Below are 21,567 nucleotides of genomic sequence, written 5' to 3'. Positions count from 1 at the left end.
CAAACAGCTGATGAGACTCAACAACAACAAAGAAAATAATCCAGTCAAAAATTGGGCGAAGAGCTAAAAAGAACTTCTCTGAGAGGAAATGCAAATGGCCAACAGCATATAAAAAAATTTCAACATCACTTGTCATCAGGGAAAGCAAATCAAAACTACCATGAGATACCATCTTACACCAGTGAGAATGGCACATATTAAAAAACTAGCAACAACAAATATTGGCGAGGTGTGGAGAAAAAGAACTCTTCTGCACTGTTGGTGGGAGTGCAAACTGGTCCAACCACTATGGAGAGCTGTGTGGAGATTTCTGGACCTACTAAACATAGAGCTTCCATATGATCCAGCAATTCCACTCCTAGGTATTTACCCAAAGGACACAGAAACATCAATTCCAAAGAACACCTGCACCCTAGGTTTATAGCAGCACTATTTCAATAGCTAAGCTTTGGAAACAGCCCAAATGCCCAAAAATAGATGACTGGATCAAGAAGATGTGGTACGTATACACCATGGAATATTACTCAGCATTCAAAAAAGATAAAACACATGCAATTTGCAGCCACATGATAGCGCTGGAAGGGATCATGCTCAGCGAAATAAGCCAAAAAGAAAAAGAAAAATACCGGATGGTCTCACTCATAGCAGGAATCTAGAAAACTTAAATAAGGGACCAGGAAAATGAATAACTATAAGAAAGTGAAAATCAAAATCAACAAAAAACTATGAACCAGAGAACTTTTAGGGGCGGGGGCTGGAGGGGAGGGATTGGGGTCAGAATGGGGGGGCTGCAAATTGTATGGGGTAATATAACAATAAAATTTATAAAATAAAAATAAACTGCACATAAAAAAAAAAGGCTACAGAAACTTAAAAAAAAAAAAAAAAAATCAGTGAGGGTGATTTCAGGGCTGGTCTCCCCTCAGGCTTAGAGGAAACTTCTGAGAAAAAGTGGTCCTCTGGGAGTCAGGAAACCAGGGGGCTCCCCTTCCCCTGACCAGAGAGGGCGCTGCTGTGACCTGACTCCACCCTCCCCTTGGGTGCCACCTGAGGGGGTTTGGAGACCTCGCGGCCCCTCTTACCTACGCGCTGCAGCGTCTCCTTCCCGAGCTCCAGGTACCTGCGCAGCCACTCCACGCACGTGCCCTCCAGGTAGTTCTTGACGTGCTCCGCCGCTCCCTCAGCCTCCCACTTGCGCCGGGAGATCTGAGCTGCCGTGTCCGCCGTGGTCCAGGAGCGCAGGTCCCCGTTCAGGGCCAGGTAATCGGCGCCGTCGTAGGCGGACTGACTGTACCCGCGGAGGAGGCGCCCGTCGGCCCCACGTCGCAGCCGTGGCATCCCCCTGGAGGGTGTGAGACCCGTCCCGCCCCGTCACCCCGCGTCACCCCGCGTCACCCGCCCGCCCCCGCCGGAATAAACCGAAACTGGACGCGGAAACCTCGCGGGGAACGTCCCGGGCTCGTCCCGGGTCTAGGGTCCGGCGGGTCCCCCTGCCTCGGGGGACGCTCGGGCCGGGTTCTGGGGTCCCGCCCGCCCGGGGTGGGGTCGTGAGCGCCCCGGGCCCGCCCCGCTCACCGTCCGCGCTCTGTTGTAGTAGCCGCGCAGGTTGTTCAGGCTGACTTGGAACATCTGCGCGTTGGTCTTCGCTCTCCGCGTCTCCCCCTCCCAGTACTCCGGCCCCTCCGCCCCCGCCCAGGGCGCCCGCGGCTCCATCCTCGCCCCGCCGCGTCGCTGTCGAACCACGAGAACTGCGTGTTCGTCCACGTAGCCCACGGTCATGAAGCGGGGCTCCCTGAGGCCGGGCCGGGTCATCGCGGTGGAGAAATACCTCAGGGAGTGGAGCCTGGGGCGGGAGGGGAGACCCAGGCTGAGCCTCCTCCCCGCGGGTCCCGGGGAGATGGGGGGGAGGGAGGGGGGCGAGGGGGCTCCTGAGATTGAAATGGGGCAGCGGAGGAGAAGGCTGGAGACTCAGAGGGGGCGGCAGGAGGCTGAGAGGGACAGAAAGGGGTCAGGGCAGGTTGGGGTCAAAGGGAACAACAGGGTCAGAGGTGGGGGAGACTTGCTTTTCTGGACATAAGCCCCCACCGGGTTCTTCTCTCCTATGAGACCTTTTCGCTCCTGAGCCCACACTCACCTGCCCAGGTCTCTGTCAGGGCTCCTGAGAGCAGCAGCAGGAGAGTTGGGGGCCTCATGATGGGTGCTCTTGAGTCTGAGGAGACTGAGCCCACACTGATTGCAGCTGTGATTCTGGCTGGAGTCTTTGGAGATCCTCCAGGCAATGGGGAGTGAGAACTAGGGGTGAGTCACCAGTATTCAAAGGAGATCAACACCTGTTGTGGGAGATGTGAAACTGGGGGGAGATGAAGAATCCCTAACAGTAACCTTCCCTGCCCCCTGCACAGCCCACAGGGCTGAGACCCTGAGAACCAAACCAGATACCTGGGACTTTGCCCCCGCCCCCCCTCCTCTCCTGCTCCAAGGCATTTGTCACACTGTTGCCTCCCTGAGTCCAGGCCAGGCACTGGATCAGCGATTTTTCAAGCTTTTTTGTTTCAAGATCTCTGCAGTTTTAAAATTAGCCAGGACCCCGGTATAAGTTTAGGAGGTTATAGCTCTCAGTATTTACTACATGAAGAATAAAAAAATTTAAAGATATTTTCATTTAATTTAAAATAATATTAATAACCCATTGTGTGTTCAAAGTGTCTTAAAGAAATATAGATATTTAATGAAAATAATCAGGGTCATGAGTGGATCTTTTACAGCTTATATTTTTTGCAATTATTTTTCTTCTGTGTCTCACCAGAGGCATGTTGGATTGTCATAGTTTCTCCTGCATTTACTCTTTGTTTTGGTGGGTCAATGAAAAACTATACAGCCTCTCTGAAATATGTGAAAATAGCATTTTATGGAAAGACATCCCCTGCTCATGGATTGGAAGAATAAACATTATTAAAATGGCCATCCTACCAAAAGCAATATACAGATTCAATGCTATTCCAATCAAAATTTCAATGTCATTCTTCAAAGAAATAGAACAATTATTGATGAAATTCATATGGAATCACAAAAAACCTCGAATAGCCAAAGCTCTCCTGAAAAAAGAAGGAATGGAAGGACATCACACTCCCAGACTTCAACTATACTACAAAGCCATAATTATCAAACTGCATGGTATTAGAACAAGAACAGACATACAGACCAATGGAATCGAATAGAAAATCCAGAAATAAACCCACAGATTTATGGTCAACTAATCTTTGACAAAGGAGCAAAGAGTATGCATTGGAGCAAAGAAAGTTTGTTCAATAAATGGTGCTGGGAAAACTGGGTCACTACATGCAAAAGAATGAAGCTTGACCACTATCTCACACCATACACAAAAATCAACTCAAAATGGATTAAAGAACTAGACATAAGACCTGAAACCATAAAATACATAGAAGGAAATATAGGCGAAACACTACGTGATTTGCACATCAAAGACATCTTTACAGACACATCACCCAAAGCAGTGATAGTGAAGGCAAAGATCAACAGCTGGGACTACATCAAATTAAAGAGCTTCTGCACAGCAAAAGAGACAATAACAAAAACAAAGAGAAACCCCACCAACTGGGAGAACATTTTTGCACACAACTCTAATGATAAAGGACTGATCACAAAATCTGCAAAGAGCTGATGAGACTCAACACAAACAAAGAAAATAATCCAGTGAAAAAATGGGCAGAAGAGCTAAAAAGAAACTTCTCTGAAGAGGAAATGCAAATGGCCAACAGGCATATGAAAAAATGTTCAACATCACTTGTAATCAGAGAAATGCAAATCAAAACTACCATGAGATACCATCTTACACCAGTGAGAATGGCACATATTAAAAAAACTAGCAACAACAAATATTGGCGAGGGTGTGGAGAAAAAGGAACTCTTCTGCACTGTTGGTGGGAGTGCAAACTGGTCCAACCACTATGGAGAGCTGTGTGGAGATTTCTGGACCTACTAAACATAGAGCTTCCATATGATCCAGCAATTCCACTCCTAGGTATTTACCCAAAGGACACAGAAACATCAATTCCAAAGAACACCTGCACCCCTAGGTTTATAGCAGCACTATTTACAATAGCTAAGCTTTGGAAACAACCCAAATGCCCAAAAATAGATGACTGGATCAAGAAGATGTGGTACATATATACCATGGAATATTACTCAGCATTCAAAAAAGATAAACACATGCAATTTGCAGCAACATGGATGGCGCTGGAAGGGATCATGCTCAGCGAAATAAGCCAGAAAGAGAAAAATACCGGATGGTCTCACTCATAGCAGGAATCTAGAAATCTTAAATAAGGGACCAGGAAAATTAATAACTATAAGAAAGTGAAAATCAAAATCAACAAAAAACTATGAACCAGAGACACTTTTTGGGGGGGGCGGGAGGGGAGGGATTGGGGTCAGAATTGGGGGTTGCAATTGTATGGGGAATATAAAAATAAAATTTATTATTAAAAAAAAGAAAATAGCATTTTAAGTATTCTTCACATAATTGTGACTATTTAACTTTGTTCCACTTCGGCCATAAATTGAAACTATACAAGTGGTGGTTTTTCAAATGTTATTTGCAAAGTGAGTGGTAGAACAGTATCATTGAATGTTTTCTGTTATATTAATTCCATAGGCCTCTATTGATTATTAATCTTGTACTAATACATGACTTTAAAAAGTGATGCATTGTCTTACCAGGTTATATGATCTTTATGTTAATTATTTGAGAATCAAATTTTGAAAATCATACATGTTTCATGTTCCAAAAATCCCCAAAGAAAAGTAATTGGCTACTGGAAGTTGTCAAGTTTACAGTGATGGGACACAATTTTTCACTATCTGGTTTTCACATGGCGCTTGCACTTTATCAAGGTAGTTAATTACTATCAGTTGTCAACTGTCACTTGATTTTCTTAAAGGGACAGCTCACATTCACGTTCTAGAAAGTGTGTACAGATTAACAAAATCTTAATAATGATAGTGTTTTGTCATTCATCCCTTCAAGTAAAGATGGTAGTACCCTCCCCCCCCCCAAAAGGTCTAATTCTCCTTATACAAATTAGTTTCCTTGGCACATAGTACTTTGGATTGTGGCAGAAGTGACTTACATGTGCTCTATGTCATCAGAAAATGGGTTTACTTTGTGTCCAGATTCTTTCTCTCAGGCTTGAGGAGATGCTCCCTGCTTTCCTGAGCCTCCCTGGCTAGGACCCCACAGCCCTTCATATTGGACAGGGTGGTTTCTGTCCATGTCCTGCTCCCTCCCTCCTGCTCCCTCCTGGGCAGCCCTTCTCCACTGGGCTCAGGTGCTGGACCTGCCTGTGGAAGGCTGACAATGAGATGTCATCACCAAACTTGAGGCCTCATTTCAATGCTTTTCTGTTTCTCTTAAGAACAGCTGACAGTGTTTTTTACTCCCTCCTGGCTTGAAAATGCTTTGTTTGTAACATTTTTATTTTTTTTATTTATAAAATGTTTTTATTTAAAGATTTATTTGTGCATACAAGAACTGGGGTGTGCGAGAGGGTGAGAGGATTCACCAGAGACAGAGCGGAGAACAGAACAGGCGGACTGACTGAAATACACTGCTGAGGGGAGCAGCGGGCAAGCCAGGAGAGGTCTGCTGCGCCATGTGGGTGTTTCCCTGGCCAACCAGAAATAAATACTGCGCTGCAGATGCTTAGGACAGCTTTACAGCGTTGTGCTCAGCAGGCCGTGCCACCGGGGAGGCCCAACATTTTGATTTTTTATAGGGAATACAGTTTATATCCTAAGAAGTGTACCATATATGTGTGTTTACACACACACACACACACATCATAGGCAAAATAAAGCAGGTCTTCCTAAATTTTGAAAGGGATATCGGGTGGTGGTCGTCAGGCTCAGCACAGAGCTGAAGGGCTGGGCTACGTGTCTGCTCTGGACAGGACCCTCACAGCCCTTCCTCCCCTCCTCAAGATGCTATTCTCTGTGGGACCCATGTAGGGTCTCCCCCTTCTTTACTGGGTGTGGGCATTCATTACTATATTGTCAGTTCTAATGCTTTTTTTAAAGATTTATTTATTGATTTATACAAGAACCGGGTACAGGCCAGATGTGCAGGAGGGTGAGAGGATTCACCAGAGACAGAGCGGGGAACTGAACAGGCAGACTGACGAAATACACCACTGAGGGGAGCAGCAGGCGAGACAGGAGAGGTCTGCCGTCGATGTGGGACCCTCGCTTGCCGGCTGGGATTGAACCAGCACTGCAGAGGCTGCAGACAGCTTCACAGTGTGGCGCTCAGCCACCTGGGCCACCAGGGGAGCCCAGTTCTAATGCTTTTAAGAAGGTGGATTTGTATCTCATACGTATCTCACATTTTTAGCTCTTTTCAGTGGGAAGGTGTCCATCCATCCAGCCCACCTTGGTCAGGTGGAAATTCTAAGGCAAAATCATTCAGTGACAAGATGACGGGTCCTAGAGTAGAAGGTCAGAGCCTGAGAACATGTGACTGAGGGGGAAGTGCCAAGTGTTTGATAAGTGTCAGGTATTGTGTAATTTATTTTTATAATAAATGATTTTGATAATAACTAATATTTGCTATTCACGCTCACACAGAGGATTCATAAATACTCAAGAACATACACAAATAAATAAGTCACCTCATCCTCAGTCTACCAAGTCGCCTCTACTCTGAACCCACTGTAGTCAGCAACTTCTTATTTTCTCTCCAGAAAAGTCTATGTATGCATTGATGTGTTAGGTCTGTAAAAAGAGCTTGGACCACAGACCAGGAGAAAATATTTGCAAAATATGACTAATATACTACATGTTTTAGAATATGCATGGAACCCTTAAAATTCAACAAGGAACAAATAACTTTCTAAAACTGAGCAAAACTCTGAACAGTTTCCAAGGACTACATTGATGGCAACTAGGCATATGAACAGAAACTCAACATCATATGCTGACATATGTAAATGCAAGTGCAAATTAAAGCAACATGGACATGCTATGCACACCTATTATATGGCCTAAATCCAAATCCTAGTACAGCCCCCCTTTATCCACATGGGATGTATTCCAAGACCCCCAGTGGATACCAGAACCACAAATAGTATGGAGCCCTCTATATACAAAGATTTCCCCACACATACATACATATGATACATTTACTTTATAAATTAGGCACCATGTGATTAATAACGTTAAAACAGGACAATCAATGACAACAGTGTACTGTAATAAAAGTTGTGCTCTGTGATCTCTCTAAATATCTTAAGAAAAAATTTTAACCTAGTTTAATTTTGGGAAACTAAAACCTTGGAAAGTGAAACCTCAGAAAAGGGGGGACACTATGCACCAGGTGCTGACCAGGATGGGGAGCAACAGGGACCCCCATTCACTGCTGGAGGAAATGCAAAATCACACAGTCACTATGGAAGAGATAATAACTCATTTTTATTAAGTGAAACACAGAGTTACCCTAAAACCTGCTGATCACTCCCCTGAGTATTTACCCAACTCACTTGAGGACTTTTGTTCACACAAAACCTGCACAGAAATGTTTATAGCAGGGCACCCCTTAAGTGTGGGCTACACATGGTGACGCCTTCCAATGACTGCTGCGTGGAAAGGGACACAGGAAAGAAAGAGCTTCCCAGGGAGGAAGTGGAGACCCAACCTCAGCCAGGGGGGTGTAGGGGCAAGATGGGCACCAAACAGGTTTTCTGATCCAGCAGATGGGTAAAGGAGAGTCTTGGAGCCCTCAGTGGATTTCTCAGGCTTTTACTGAGCTGTTACATATAGAGCAGCAACCAGGTACACAGCATACAGGGGTGCCCAGGGGCCAGGAGGCCGGTAGGCCTCCAGGCCCCAGGCAAGCCTTCACTCTGGGCTTCTCTGGCCTCTTTCTCTCCTTCTCACTCTCCTGCTTCTTCTCTTGCTTCTGCTTCTTTGGTGACTATCTCCGTACCCCTCCCATGGCCCACAGAAGTAAACAACATAGTTTGCAACAAGTAACAACTGCAGGTACCCCATCAGACAGGACAACCCTAATGGTGGGAGCCAAGAAGAGCCTGAAAACCATTTACCCTACAGTGGAGAAGGTGACATCATCAGTGAGGATCAGGTGCAGGTGACTTTCCAGGGTGCTGTGCTGAGAGTGGCCCTTCATGTGACTGTTTTTCCCCCAATCCCATCACCTCAGTCAACCAAACTCAAATTTTTTCTTTGATTCCCTCATTAACCCACTGATTTTTCAGTAGTATATTGTTCAGTCTTCATGTAGTGGGCAATCTCCTTGCTTTCTTTTCATGGTTTATTTCTAGTTTGATATCTTTATCATCTTAGGAGAGACTTGGTATGAATGAAGTCTTCATGTATTTTTTTTAAAGATTTATTTCTACAAGAACTGGGGTACAGGCCAGAAGCATGGGAAGGTAAGAGGATTCACCAGAGACAGAGAGGGGAGAACAGGCAGACAGACTGAAAACACTGCTGAGGGGAGCAGTGGGTGAGACAGGAGAGGTCTGCTGCACCATGTGGGTAGATCCCTGGCAGGCCAGGGATCAAACTGGTGCTGCAGAATACGTGGACAGCTTCACAGCACAGCCCTCAACCCACTGCACACCTGGGGAGGCCCAATCATGTATTTTTTGATGTTTGTGTTGTGACCCCTTATGTGGTTCATCCTGGAGAATGATCCACTAGTGTTTGAGAAAAATGTGTATTCAGTTTTTGTTTTTGTTTTTGTTTTTTTTTTTGAGGGGGTAGCAGTGTCCTATAGATGTTTATTAGTTCCGTGTGGTCTAGATTTTCTTTTATAGCTATTGCGTCCTTGCTTATTTTCTGTTCTGTTGTTCTGTACCTTGGTGAGAGTGCAGTATTGAAGACTCCTACTACCTATGCTTTCAGAGCTGATAGTAATTATCTAATGTATTTTGGTGCTCCCTTTTTTGGTGAGTATATACTGATGAGTGTTAGGACTTTCTGGTGTATAGTCCCCTTGATCATTATATAGTGTCCTTTGGTGTCTTGCCACCTTTTTTAGTTGGAAGTCTATTTTATGTGATATGAGTATGGCTACCCCTGCCTTCTTTTGGGGCCATTTGTTTGTTTGTAGAATTGTTTTCCAAACCTTTACTTTCAAGCTGTGCTGATCTTTAGCACTTAAGTGTGTTTCCTGGAAGCTTCAGGAGTTTGGGTTCTGTTTTTGAATCCAGCATGCCACTGGGGAGTCTAGTCCAGTAACACTTAGATACATGGAGGTCTCTTATTGCCATTTGGTGATTGTGTTGTGATTTTCTTCACTACCTTGTTTAGTTCTTCCTGTTCATTCCTCTGTTGGTTTAGATTTTAAGGCTTCTTGTAATATTTCTTGGAGTGGGGGTTTAATCATAATGAATTTCTAAGATTGTGTTTTTTTAAGAAGGTCCTTAACTTTCCTTCATAAAGGAAGGTGAGCTTTGCAGGATCAAGTATACTTTGTTCTTTTCCACCGTGTTGTTGACATCATTCTCTAAAACCTAATAAATTTAAAAGGACATAAATAATATTACGTATGTTCACACACAGGGCATGAAATTCAATAACTAAAGGAAATGTGGGAAACTCACAAATGTGGAAATGTACTTCTACATAACCAAAAGATCAAAAAGAAATCAAAATGGAAATTAGAAATATAATGTCAAAATGTATTGGATGTATTAAAGTCTGTAGAGGGAAGTTTATAGCTATAAGTGACTAAATTAATAAAGAAAATTCTATAATCAATAACCAAAAGGTCCTCTTTTTTAAAAAGTTTTTTTAAATATTTATTTATTTATGCATACAAGAACTGGGGTACAGGCCAGAGGTGTGGGAGTGAAAGGATTCACCAGAGGCAGACTGGGGAACAGAACAGGCAGATTGACTGAAATACATTGCTGAGGGGAGCAGTGGGCGAGTCAGGGAGGTCTGCTGTGCCATATTGGTAGCTCCCTGGTCTGGATGGAACTCATGCTGCAGTGGCTGTGGATAACTTCATAGGTTGCGTCATAACCTGTTGTGCCACCAGGGAAGCCCAAAAGGTCCTCTTTAAATTAAAGGAAAAAGAGGAGCAAGCTAAATGCAAAACAAACAAAGGAAGGCAAAAAATAAGTCAGAAATGAATGAAATAGAGATGAGTGACACAATACTTTAAGTCAAATGTGTTCTTTTGAAAGTTCAATGAAACTGACATATTTTCAAGTAGACACACTGTAGGGTAAATGATTTTCAGGCTTTTCTGCCCACCTTCCATTAGCATTGCATGCCTGATGGAGGGCACCTAGATTTTGTTACATTGTTATATTCAGATGTGTTTTTTACTCTTATGGGCCATGGCTGTGGTATTGATATATTGGCCAAGAGAAGCAGAGGCAGGAGGGAGAAAAGGAAAGAAAGCATCAGAGAGAAGGGCCAGAGAGCCCAGAAAAGAATGAAAATTGGCGGGAGCTGGGTGACCTGCCAGCCTTCTGGTCCCCTGGCACCCCTGCCTGCCATGCCCCTGGTTGCTGCACTGCATGTAAAAGCTCAATAAAAGCCTGAGAAAGCCACTAAGGGCTCCAGGGCTCTCCTTTACGTGGTCTGCTTGAATCAGAGAGAATCATAGAGAACCAGCTCTGTCCCTGTTCTGCCACTACACACACTAAAAAAAGGAAAAAAAGAATCAAACTTCATGTATGTAGTGAAGGAAGGACTTTATGCGGCCATACAAAAATAAAGAGAATTATTAAGAACTCTATGAAAAAGGTTATGCCTAGTATTAGAGAATTAGATATAAGACAGATTCATAGAAATATATCAACTACTAAAGTAGTTCAAGATGAAACAGGCAATCTAAACATACCTATAAAAATTATCAGATAGAATCAGTTTTTAAAAATTACCCACATATAAAGCTCTGGCCCAAATGTCCAAAAACTTCCAAAGTATAGAGGTGCTAAAATTACCCAATTCATTATATGAGGCCAAAATTGTTCAGATACTGTTAGGGGGAAAGAATGTCCTGAGAAAATTCCATACAGGCTTTGTGGACTCCACCTCCAGTCCATCAAGACACTGGAAACTACAAATCCCATGACCAGCAAAGGGAGGGTTGCGAGGACCTGAGGGCGGAGTTAAGCAGCCATGTTTTCTGTTTGAATATTTAACCAGCTCTGTGAGCAGGGGTCTGCCTCTTGGCCTCAAGGCTCTAGGCATTTAGCCAGCTATCAGCGGGTCATTTGGGATTCCAGGTCAGTGGAAGGGTAGAATGCATTTACAAATTTATCTCCCTCTTTTTCTCCCTGAATTATTCATTTCCTCATTTCCCCTTTCCTTGTAAATAAACCTTTGATTAACCTTTAGTGGTTCATGCAGTTTAAGTCCCCTTTAAGCATGTGGGTGAGGACCACAGTCAGGCAACCCGTTTTATATTGGGGTTGCTCTGTAACAATACGAGAACAGATCAAGTTGTCACAAGAAAAGAAAACTGCAGGCCAATATCTCATGGATATAAGCTCAAGAAATACTCAATAAAATATAGTAAATCCAATCCAGCAACATACAAAAAGAATTATGTGGAATAACTATGTAGAATTTATTCCAGAAAATAAGCCTGAGTTAACATAAAATTCAATTACTATAATACACCAAACCAATGTAATAAAAAAGAAAACCTCAAGCTTATTTCAGAATGTGTTGTAAAGGTTTTGACAAGAAGAGCCTGGCAAGTTGGCAGCAGAGTGAAGATACCGGCCTCACCTCCTTCTTATATTCACACTAAATTACAGCACAGCAGAATAAATTCATAACCATTGAAGGATAAAACAACATCTGCAGTATGTGACATGAACAAAAGTCCAGCAGAGGAGGGTGGGGTAATCTTTAATTGAACTATGTGTGCAGTGATACAGGGAATACAAATCATAAGGGGGGCCCGCCACAGGGCTTAACAGGTCTCCACAGAGACCCTCCACAGGGGCTTAACCCACTCTGGGGACTTTGGAGATCCAGCACTAGGGACTTTGGAGGGGGTGCACAGAGTTGGCCTCCAGAACAGGGGATGCACTATTGGAGAACCACAGGGGCAGGGTGCAGAGTGATGACTGATGACACTGGTGCTCCCAATATAGAACAACTGGAGCCTAAAGTAGGGGAAGAGCCAGATGGATTCACTTGCCTCTCCTCTAAGAGAATGTTATTTGTAGTGAGAGGTTGTGATACTCTAAACCACAGCCATCACTCAACCTCCTTACTCCCCCTATCCACCAACTCTGCACCCTCCTATACCCCCAGTTTACACACCCCCTCCCACTTGTCCCAAACAGGGTCAAAACACAACTAAATGCATCCACTAAATGGTTTAATATCAACTGGATTTTAACCCAGGAGAAAGCAACCCAGGCTAATGCTGTGCAACAGAAAGCTCAGTTTGTGTGCAGTGCTGAATTAAGTTCTCAAACTTAGCATAGGGGTTGAGGTTAGCATAAGTCTATTCAAGATATTTAGGGTGAGGGGTTGCCCTAGAGGAGGGGATCACTGTGGACCCCTCTCCACAACTCTGGTACCTACAGCACAGGAGGAAGCTTGAGTCCCTGACACTGGAGCTGATTCTTCAGGCCTCCTGCCCTGGGTCCTTTCCCCCATTACTCCTTATCAGTGACAATTCTCCTGTCACCCAAACAGGTACAAAGAGGGTGGTCTGCAATTTAGCCCTGGTACCTGCTATAAACACTACAATGAAAAGACAGAAGAACAAATCACAAATGATGGAGCAAACAACAACCAAAACCCTGACTTAAGCCTCAATCCAGCAGAACTGTGGCATCTGCCTGAAGAGGAATTCAAGTGAACAGCTATAATAAAACCACTGAACTTGAAAAAAAAAATGCATGATGTAAACTAGGAACAGAAAAAAGATGGAGAAAATATGATAGTGTTACAGTTAGAATCAGGATCAAAAATATTAACAACATGTTAAAAATACAGGGCTTCAATGACGTAAGTAATGGAGAAAATTAATGAACTCAAAAAGGGTAATATCAGAGAAAACACAAAACAACTAGTGCAAAAAAATTTAAATGAAAATAGTGTAAGACCGGGAGAGTGTAGCCCCTGAACCATTCTTGTTGGAAGTCAGGGACCTCACCATTCCCCTCTGGAACTTAGAGAGGGTGGGCTCCACAAAAAAAGGCAAGCAGGACAGCATGCACACAGAGCAAGGCTGCTGCAGGCCCCACACACCGTTTTGGACTGAGTGAGACAGGCAGAGATCCGCCATTAAGGTGAACTGTGGGCACTGGGAGAGTGCAGCCCCTGCACCAGTGTTGGAAGCCAGGGACCCCCATGATCCCTTCTAGAACTGAGTAAACACAGAGGGAGGGGATCTTCAGCGCCCATCAACATATCCACAACATCACTACCCTTGTGAAGTCCACCATAACAGTGCTGGACTCGGTCTCGCCACCAGTTCCCAAATCCCAGAAGGAGCACCCTAAAGTGATCCCTACAAGAACCAGCAGGACAATGTCTCAATGCATAGAACAAATTAGAAAACAAACAACAGGGAGAAGGGAAAAAAACAAATAACCAAGCAAATCCTCAGGGCAAGGATATACCACAAAAAGAAAGTTAGGCACCAGAACTCAACAAACATGACTTGGAAGAACTTGTTTGCCTGCCAGATAGAGAATTTAAAATTGTCATGATTAAAAAACGTAAAGAAGGTCCTCCTCTGGTGGCACAGGTGGTTGAGCGCCATGCTGTGAAGCTGTCCCAGCCTCTGCAGCGCCGGTCCGATCCCGGCTGGCTGGCGAGGGTCCCACATGGCGTGGCAGACCTCTCCCTTGTCTCCCGCTGCTCCCCTCAGCAGTGTATTTCATCAGTCTGCCTGTTCTGTTCCCCACTGTGTCTCTGGTGAATCCTCTCACCCTCCCATGCATCTGGCCTGTACCCCGGTTCTTGTATAAAATAAATAAATAAATCTTTTTTTAAAAAAAGTCCTTTAAGAAAAAAACATAAAGAAGATGAAAAAGGAAAAGAATGATATGAGAAATATAATTAATGAATTGAAGAATGAACTTAAGACCTGAAAGAAGGAAATGAAGGAAGACGTAACCTATGAAGCTATCCGCAGCCACTGCAGCATGTGTTCAATCCCCGGCCAGGGAGCAGCCCACATGGCACAGCAGACCTCTCCTGACTGGCCCGCTGCTCCCCTCAGCAGTGTGTTTCAGTCAATCTGCCTGTTCTATTCCCCACTGTCTCTGGTGAATCCTCTCGCCCCCTGCACCTTTGGCCTGCACCCCAGTTCTTGTATGTATAAATAAATAATAAATCTTTAAAAAAACAAACAAAATTCAACCTTCTTGTGTCTCAAGGAAACACATATATCAGTGAACGGAAGATTTAAATTGAAATGTTAAATAAGAAAATAACAGAATTGGAGAAAGCCATGGAAGTACAATAGACTGAGTGCAAGATTGAATCAGTGATCTGAAAGATGCAACTGGGGGAAGACTCAAGATACAAAATGATAGATATAAAAGAAAAAAAATAAAGAAATACTTCAAGAATTATCCATGAGGAAAGGAAATATAAAAATTCTAGGCATCCCAGAAGGAGAAGAGAGGAGGTAACTGAAAAATTATTTAAATAAATAATAGCAGAAAGCCTCCTGAACTTGAAGAAGGAACTAAATATACAAATACAGGAATCTAGGAGAATGCCAAACCACCTACATGAAAGGAGACCAACAGTGGGACACACAGTAGTGAAACTTCTCAGAGTTAATACAAAGAAAGAATAATAAAGCCGACAAAGGAGAAGAAACAGATAACCAACCGTGCACTTAGTTGTTAAATTTTTTTAGTTTCCTATAATCCAGAAAAGTTACTCAGCCTTTCTTGACCTTGATGTTTTGGAAAAATAAAGTTCAATTTTATGTAGAATTTCTTTCAATGTGTGTATGTCTTATGACTGGATTCCTGTCAGAAAGGCATGGTGATAGTTTGTCCTGATATTTGTGAAGTTAGCATAATCACTTGCTTAAGGTAGCCTTCACTAGGTTTTAACCATAAAACTACTATTTTCCCCTTTGTAATTAATTATCTGGGGGCAGATATTTGGAAGGTATGCAGATATCCTGCTCCTTAATTTTCCACTTAGACTTTAAGCATCTATTAATGATTTCCTAAATCCATCATTTATTTTACCTTTATTGACTTTCTACTTTAAGCATTAAAGTCCTCACCTCTCTTAGTTAATTAATTAACTAATTTAATATCAATATTGATTTGTGGATATTAGTTTTATTTAATGTGTTATAATTCACTACGGTCATTATTGTAATGCTCAGGATGACATGTTTGGCCAGCATTAAGCCAGCAGGAAGCCCATTAAGCTTGTTTCTGTGTGGATTTTATATGTCCCCATAAGTGTTTAAGTACTTTCTCTATTTCCAGAGTTGAAAGACACTCCAGGCTTATCTTGGACTTTCCCGGCTGTAGACAAGTCATTTCCCAAGAAGTGTTGGTTTCTTTTAATGGGGAATCATATACAGAATCCAAGATCTTGGTGCTATTGCTATGTCCTAGTGCTACTAATGTGTAACTGTTTCTAGGCCCTTTTAATGGACAGAGTTGGAAAATATGTATATATGTGTATACACAGACATTCATATATGTGTATATATTTATTTGTAATTTATATATGTATAAATATAAAGGTATACATGTACACAGGTGCATATATACATATATGTCTGCAGTTATTTTTGCATCTATCTATTAAAAACTATGATTTCGGGCCTCCCTGGTGGTGCAAGGGGTTAAGATGCAACCTATGAAGCTATCCACAGCCACTGCAGCACAAGTTCGATCCCTGGCCAGGGAGCTAGCCACGTGGCGTGGCAGAACTCTCATGCCTCGCCCACTGCTCCCCTCAGCAGTGTGTTTTGATCCATCTGTTCTGTTCTCCCCTCTGTCTCTGGTGAATCCTCTCACCCCCCACACCTCTGGCTTATACCCCAGTTCTTGTATGCATAAATAAATAAATCTTAAAAAAAAAAAACAACTATGATTTCAACCATTTTCTATCACACTCAAATACCACAGGATATATTGCCATTTTATCCATTGCCACATGGAATTCCCTTTTCAGCAGTAGGAATCTGACTATGACTCCATTATCATATGTCTACATATGGATTTGAATCCTTTCTCTGCTGCTTTACAAAAGGTGTGACCTTGAACAAATACTGAACTTCTCTAAACTCTAATTTTCTCATCTTTTAGAAATGTAAATAAAAAATAAATAGCAATGGCTAGCATATGATAAATGGCCAATAAATGTAATGCATTGTTATTATCAATATTATTATTTATTAGTAGTATTATTGTCATCTTATTAGGCTTCATAATAACTATATGATCTCGCTTGATATTCATAGTATATTTGAAAGTATTATGACTTAACTAGGACAAGGCTTATCTAGCATCCAGGTGTTCCCATTTCTTTCCAGGGTTCCTTTCACAAAATTCTTCTCTAGTAGTTTGTAATAGGAATTAGAAACATCTGTTTTGTTAGTTATACTTAACAAAGTACATGCATTTTCTTTGCTTTTTATTGAGGAAAAAAGAAGAGAAACCACAGATATGACTGCAATCAAATTTCAGCTCATGTCACTGTCTCTTTTCCACAAGTCAGTAGTATTGCAATAATACCTGTCAACAGGCTTGATTACCCAGTGCTATTAGACAGCTGAGAATAATGAATTTAGGTGTCATCATATCAACCAGGAAGTACAAAAATGTCCTTCTCAATTAACTTTTGAATAGGTAATCCATATTTACTTTTAATATCCTACTAACAACTAATATGAACACCCACCAGTTTCAGAGGCTACACAAATTATTAAAGAGTTTTCTGTCCCGGGCCTCCCCTGGTGGTGCAGTGGTTGAGCGCTGGGTTGCTAAGCTGCCCGCAGCCTCTGCGGCACCGGTTTGATCCCCGGCTGCTCCCCAGCCACTGGAGGAGGGTCCCACATGGCGTGCAGACCTCTCCTGCCGCCCACTGCTCCCCTCAGCAGTGTACTTCGGTCCTTCTGCCTGCTCTGCTCCCCGCTCTGGCTCTGGTGAATTCTCTCACCCTCCCGTGCTTCTGACTGTACCCAGTGCATGTATAAACAAAATAAACAAACAAATAAAATTAAATAAATAAATAAAAAAACATGCCTCTATGAAAAAAAAAAAAAAAAGAGTTTTCTGTCCCTGTGAAGGGTGATAAGAACATAATGCTTTATTAACATTCTAACCACTGTCTTCTGTTCCTTTCATGTCTTGACAATTCTTCTCTTTACTCCTTTACTTGTGATTAATTAGTAGTAGTAAATATAGCTTAGCTTTAAAATTGCACAGCTCCTTTATTTAAAGCTAAAGTCCACTTTTTCCACTGACCTTTATTTGTATCTTGTGATACATCAGATACTGCTTGGAACTGGGACCACGGAGTAAAAGACATAGCTTGTTTCTTTACCTAGTTCATCTAGTGAACACAGACTGCGGAAGTACTTGCAGAAAGAATTGTAATAGAGGGACAGCCCATTTTGGATACTGGAAATGTTCTACACGTGCTAATAACTGCTGTATTATTGGGGGAACGCTAGACTACGACTCTGTGAGGACAGGAACCATGACTTAACCACTCTTATATATCCAATGCTTAGAGCATCATAGCTCCTCAAATAGCTAAATATGGGGGAGTGAACAAATATATAAATCATGAATAAATAAAATATTTCGTAGTGTAGGGTAAGGGGGAATCATACCTACCACAAACACTGGAGAAATCCTACATGGAGGTAGTGAGGAAACTAAATAATAAACTCTGATTTCTCAGTGATTTCTCAGTGAGTTAATGCAAATAGGTCTTTAGCAATCAAGGTTAGTTAGCTTTTTCACTCTCAGATAACAACTATAGACTCCAAAAATTAAAAAAAATATATATAATAATATAAAGACACACTAAAGGGATTAAAAGAAACTGGGGGTAAATTTACATCTGAAAGAAGTAAATGACACCAGGTAGTTTTCCTGTTTTGATAAAGTCTTTTGTGTGAGTCTAGGCCCTAGGCATAGATTGGTTGGTGATTAAAATTCCTGTCCCTGGTGAGTCCTCTCACCCCCACCCCCACACCTGTGGCCTAGGCCCCAGTTCTTGTATGCAAGTAAATAAAAATAATTAAAAAAAAAATCTCCAGCATGTTTGCAGCTGGCAGCTGAGTGTGTTAGGGGAGCTGCCATATTCCCTGCCCCATTTACACACCACCTTGGACTAGATACCTAGAATGAGGTATGGAGCTGAGTGGTCACGTAAAGATATATAACCTGGAAGACCGGGGGGAAGAGGGAAGTTGTACACTTGCTTCTCCAGCTTTGATTTGCAGCCAGGACTTGATGTGACTTGGAGAAGATGCATGGAGGGGAGACATATTAGAGACACTTGGAAGAGACAAAGGAGTGACAGAACATGGGTGTAGGGTAAGGTAAAAGGTATCAGGCTTTTCTGCCCTCCCGCCATCAGGATAGATGAGGGAACCCTGTGATCCTGAATGTATACCTGATGGCGGACACCTTAAGTGGGTACACACGCGCTAAGACTGTGCTTTTTAAGGGTGGTGTCACGGGGACGCCAGTAGAAGCCGAAGGAGAAACTGAGAGAAGGCCGGAGAGCGCACAGAGTGAAGACCTGCTGGGGGCTGGGAGGCCTGCCAGCCTGCCAGCCCCCCAGCACCCCTGCCTGCCATATGCCTGGTGAACCCCAATAAAAGACCTGCAAAAAACCACTGAGGACTCTAACTCCTCCTTTACCCGGTCTGCATGGGATCAGAAAACCTGCACTGGTCCATTCCTGCCCTTACAATGGGGATGTTGACAATGGCAGCCATTGTCTTGATTCATATTTTTATATCTCTCCTTTTGTCCCAGACTTGCCTGGCAGAGTTGCCCCCTTCTTACTATTCCCTGCCAAAAAGCACCATGGACTTGTGGCAAGTTCTCAGCCTCAGCAACCCTGCTTCAGGCCCACCCTATTGGTTGGGCATTTGCCCACGAGGGAGTAGGTACTTGGGGTGTTTAATTGGGAAAATTTTATTAGCAACATCCTTTCCTCTCTTCTTTCTCTTTACACACTAAAGATTTTTGCACTGAGAATCTGCTTTCTTTTTTATGTGGTGGAAGGCAGTACCCTGCTTTAGAGAGCACACCTCATAGGCTAGTGTCTCTGGATGCCCCTTGATCACAGACTAACAACTGCAGAGTTGTGTTACATGAAAGGATGGAAAATATTTTATGTTTGTTAGAAATATTTACTTGAGGAAGCAAGGAATTTGGAAAGCAAACTTGATATTTAAATATTTCCTGTGACATTCCACAGGGCTCAGTAGATAATCTAGAATCTCAACTAACCATTGCGAATTACTATCAAGAAATACTTAGTGTTCCAGCAATTAAGCACATTATTTAGGACTTGAAGTCTTTTTTCAGAATAGTACCACACAGTTCTAAAATGCTCATCTCTGCTAACCTGTCATAGCACAGCTGACATGTAAAACCATGCTAACATGGACCAAAGAGACTTATCCGGTCATAACACACTCTTTGCTAATCTTTGTTATTGGAGATTCAAGCCAGAATGCAAAGGGACAGACACAGAGTTCCCACCAAGCATGTATAAGAACCCCCTCCCAGCACAGCTGTTGTTCCATTTCAAGTAAAGGTCCTGTTCTTCCTTGTTTTAGAAGGAAAGCTCTGAAATTGCATTAAAATACCTTAAGTATAATTATGAAATGCTGCAGGGGGCCTTGTTGCTCCAGCCAGATAGGATACTGACAAGCAGCAAAGAGAAAGGGCCTCACACCGTGGGGCTGAAGATCTGGCATCCCTTTGCTTTTTGTTCTTGGTCATAGAGAAAAATTTATTAGAGAGTATACTGGGCAGTGGATTGTACATGTCAGCAGACTTTGGGTGGATGGTGCGGAAAATTATCTGTATAGAAATTGGTATTAAACAATTTGGCCCACTTGACAATGGGAGACAATTTATTGTACATGCCTGACAAGCAATCCAGCACAATAATTCTAGTAGGTCCTTCTTTTGCCTTCTCTTGAAGTTTCTTGGGAAAGTTTTTAAATGAAGCTATTTGAGTTAAGGAGTTTCTAGGTAAAAAAGTTCTGATAGCTGAGTAGCAGCCGGTCCCGGCTGAAGGCCATGCGAATAAGAAAAGTCTTTTCTTGCTTAGGCTTTAGCTGATAGGGATGTCCTGGCGGCTATCCACTGTCTTAGGTAATTGTTTAGCTGAAACAATGAGTTCTAGTGTAAGGCTTAGTTTTTTATTAACTTTGAAGTTTGCCTTCTTGCTGAGAGCCCGTAGTAGCCAAAAGTCTATGGGAAAAGGGATGCACTGATTGTTTCTGCTTTGTTTCTATGCATATGATGATGTAATCTCTCAGCTTGCTAAAAAAGTATAAATAAAGACCTGCTGAGCCCCTCGGTAGAAGATACTTGCACCTCATCCAGTGTCAGTGTCTCCTCACTACCTCATCCCCTTCCCCTCAGCCCTTAAGATTGAGCCCCTTACAGGTTGCCAAGGCCATCTCATCCTTTCAGGAACCCCTGACACGACATTTTGCAGAGACTGGTCCCCGGCAATGAAATATTTCAAGAGACCAGAGGTTAAAAACTTTGCTTGACACAAATCTTGATATAAAAGATGACAGATATTCTGCAGGGATGGGGGGAGGGAAAGGAACAAAACATGGAGGGACTAACACAGGGGACTGTGGTGATGGTCCTTGGGTGAATTGGTGGTAGGAAATTTTATGGGGACTACACCTGACAGGAGAAAGCACACATTGTACAAAACGAACAATGACGTAAAATATATGTAAATAAATAAATTACATATAAAAAAGATGATCTTAATTTAATGGTTGATACATATATCAAACTATACATTGAAGCCAGAGTTTTTAAAAGTACTTCAGTACCACCAAAAATAGTTAGGAGAAGGAGAAGGTTCTGGAATAATTTTTATGCTTCTATTTGATATTTGGAGTGAAAACTGGAGATATCTATGGGCCACCTAATCATCAAATACTGGCTCATTCCAGTTAATAAATTAAACATTCAAAAATCTACCTATTAAATGTTAGATTTACCTACCTACTAAAAGTTCACTGAATTTTGATCTTTGAAGACATCACCTTTCAGAAGACAGTATTGAAAGAACATTTCATTTCCATGGGATTTTTGTGGGTGGCACTCTGGAGATTTTTAGTTGTCATTTTGAGCATAACATTCTTGTTGCCAAATATATAATTATCATGTATTAGTTACTAGTTCTTTGAAGAAGTAAATGTTGGGGAGGCTTGGGAGAATAAATATATCTTATAAAATATTGCAATAAAGTTCAGGGCTGACCATTAACTAGAAGATATTTCTGTATGTTGTGAAACTATGAATTCACAAAAGAGATTTCAGT

The 21,567-nt window shown here is 42.4% G+C and overlaps 1 protein-coding gene across 1 annotated transcript; it reads right to left on the bottom strand.

Moving 5' to 3' along the window:
* Positions 1–966: 966 nt before the first annotated feature.
* LOC129146268 (DLA class I histocompatibility antigen, A9/A9 alpha chain-like) lies at positions 967–1,812 on the bottom strand. The gene is given in 3 exon segments (XM_054698097.1): positions 967–1,304; positions 1,307–1,342; positions 1,563–1,812. Coding segments are annotated over 3 exon segments (624 nt in total).
* Between the last annotated feature and the right edge of the window lie 19,755 nt (positions 1,813–21,567).

This window comes from Talpa occidentalis, unplaced genomic scaffold, assembly GCF_014898055.3.
Source record: "Talpa occidentalis isolate TD23 unplaced genomic scaffold, MPIMG_talOcc4v2.1 talOcc4.2, whole genome shotgun sequence".
In the NCBI taxonomy this organism is placed as follows: domain Eukaryota; kingdom Metazoa; phylum Chordata; class Mammalia; order Eulipotyphla; family Talpidae; genus Talpa; species Talpa occidentalis.
The sequence above is the reverse complement of the archived record's forward strand: the minus strand, read 5'-3'. Positions and strand labels throughout refer to the sequence as shown.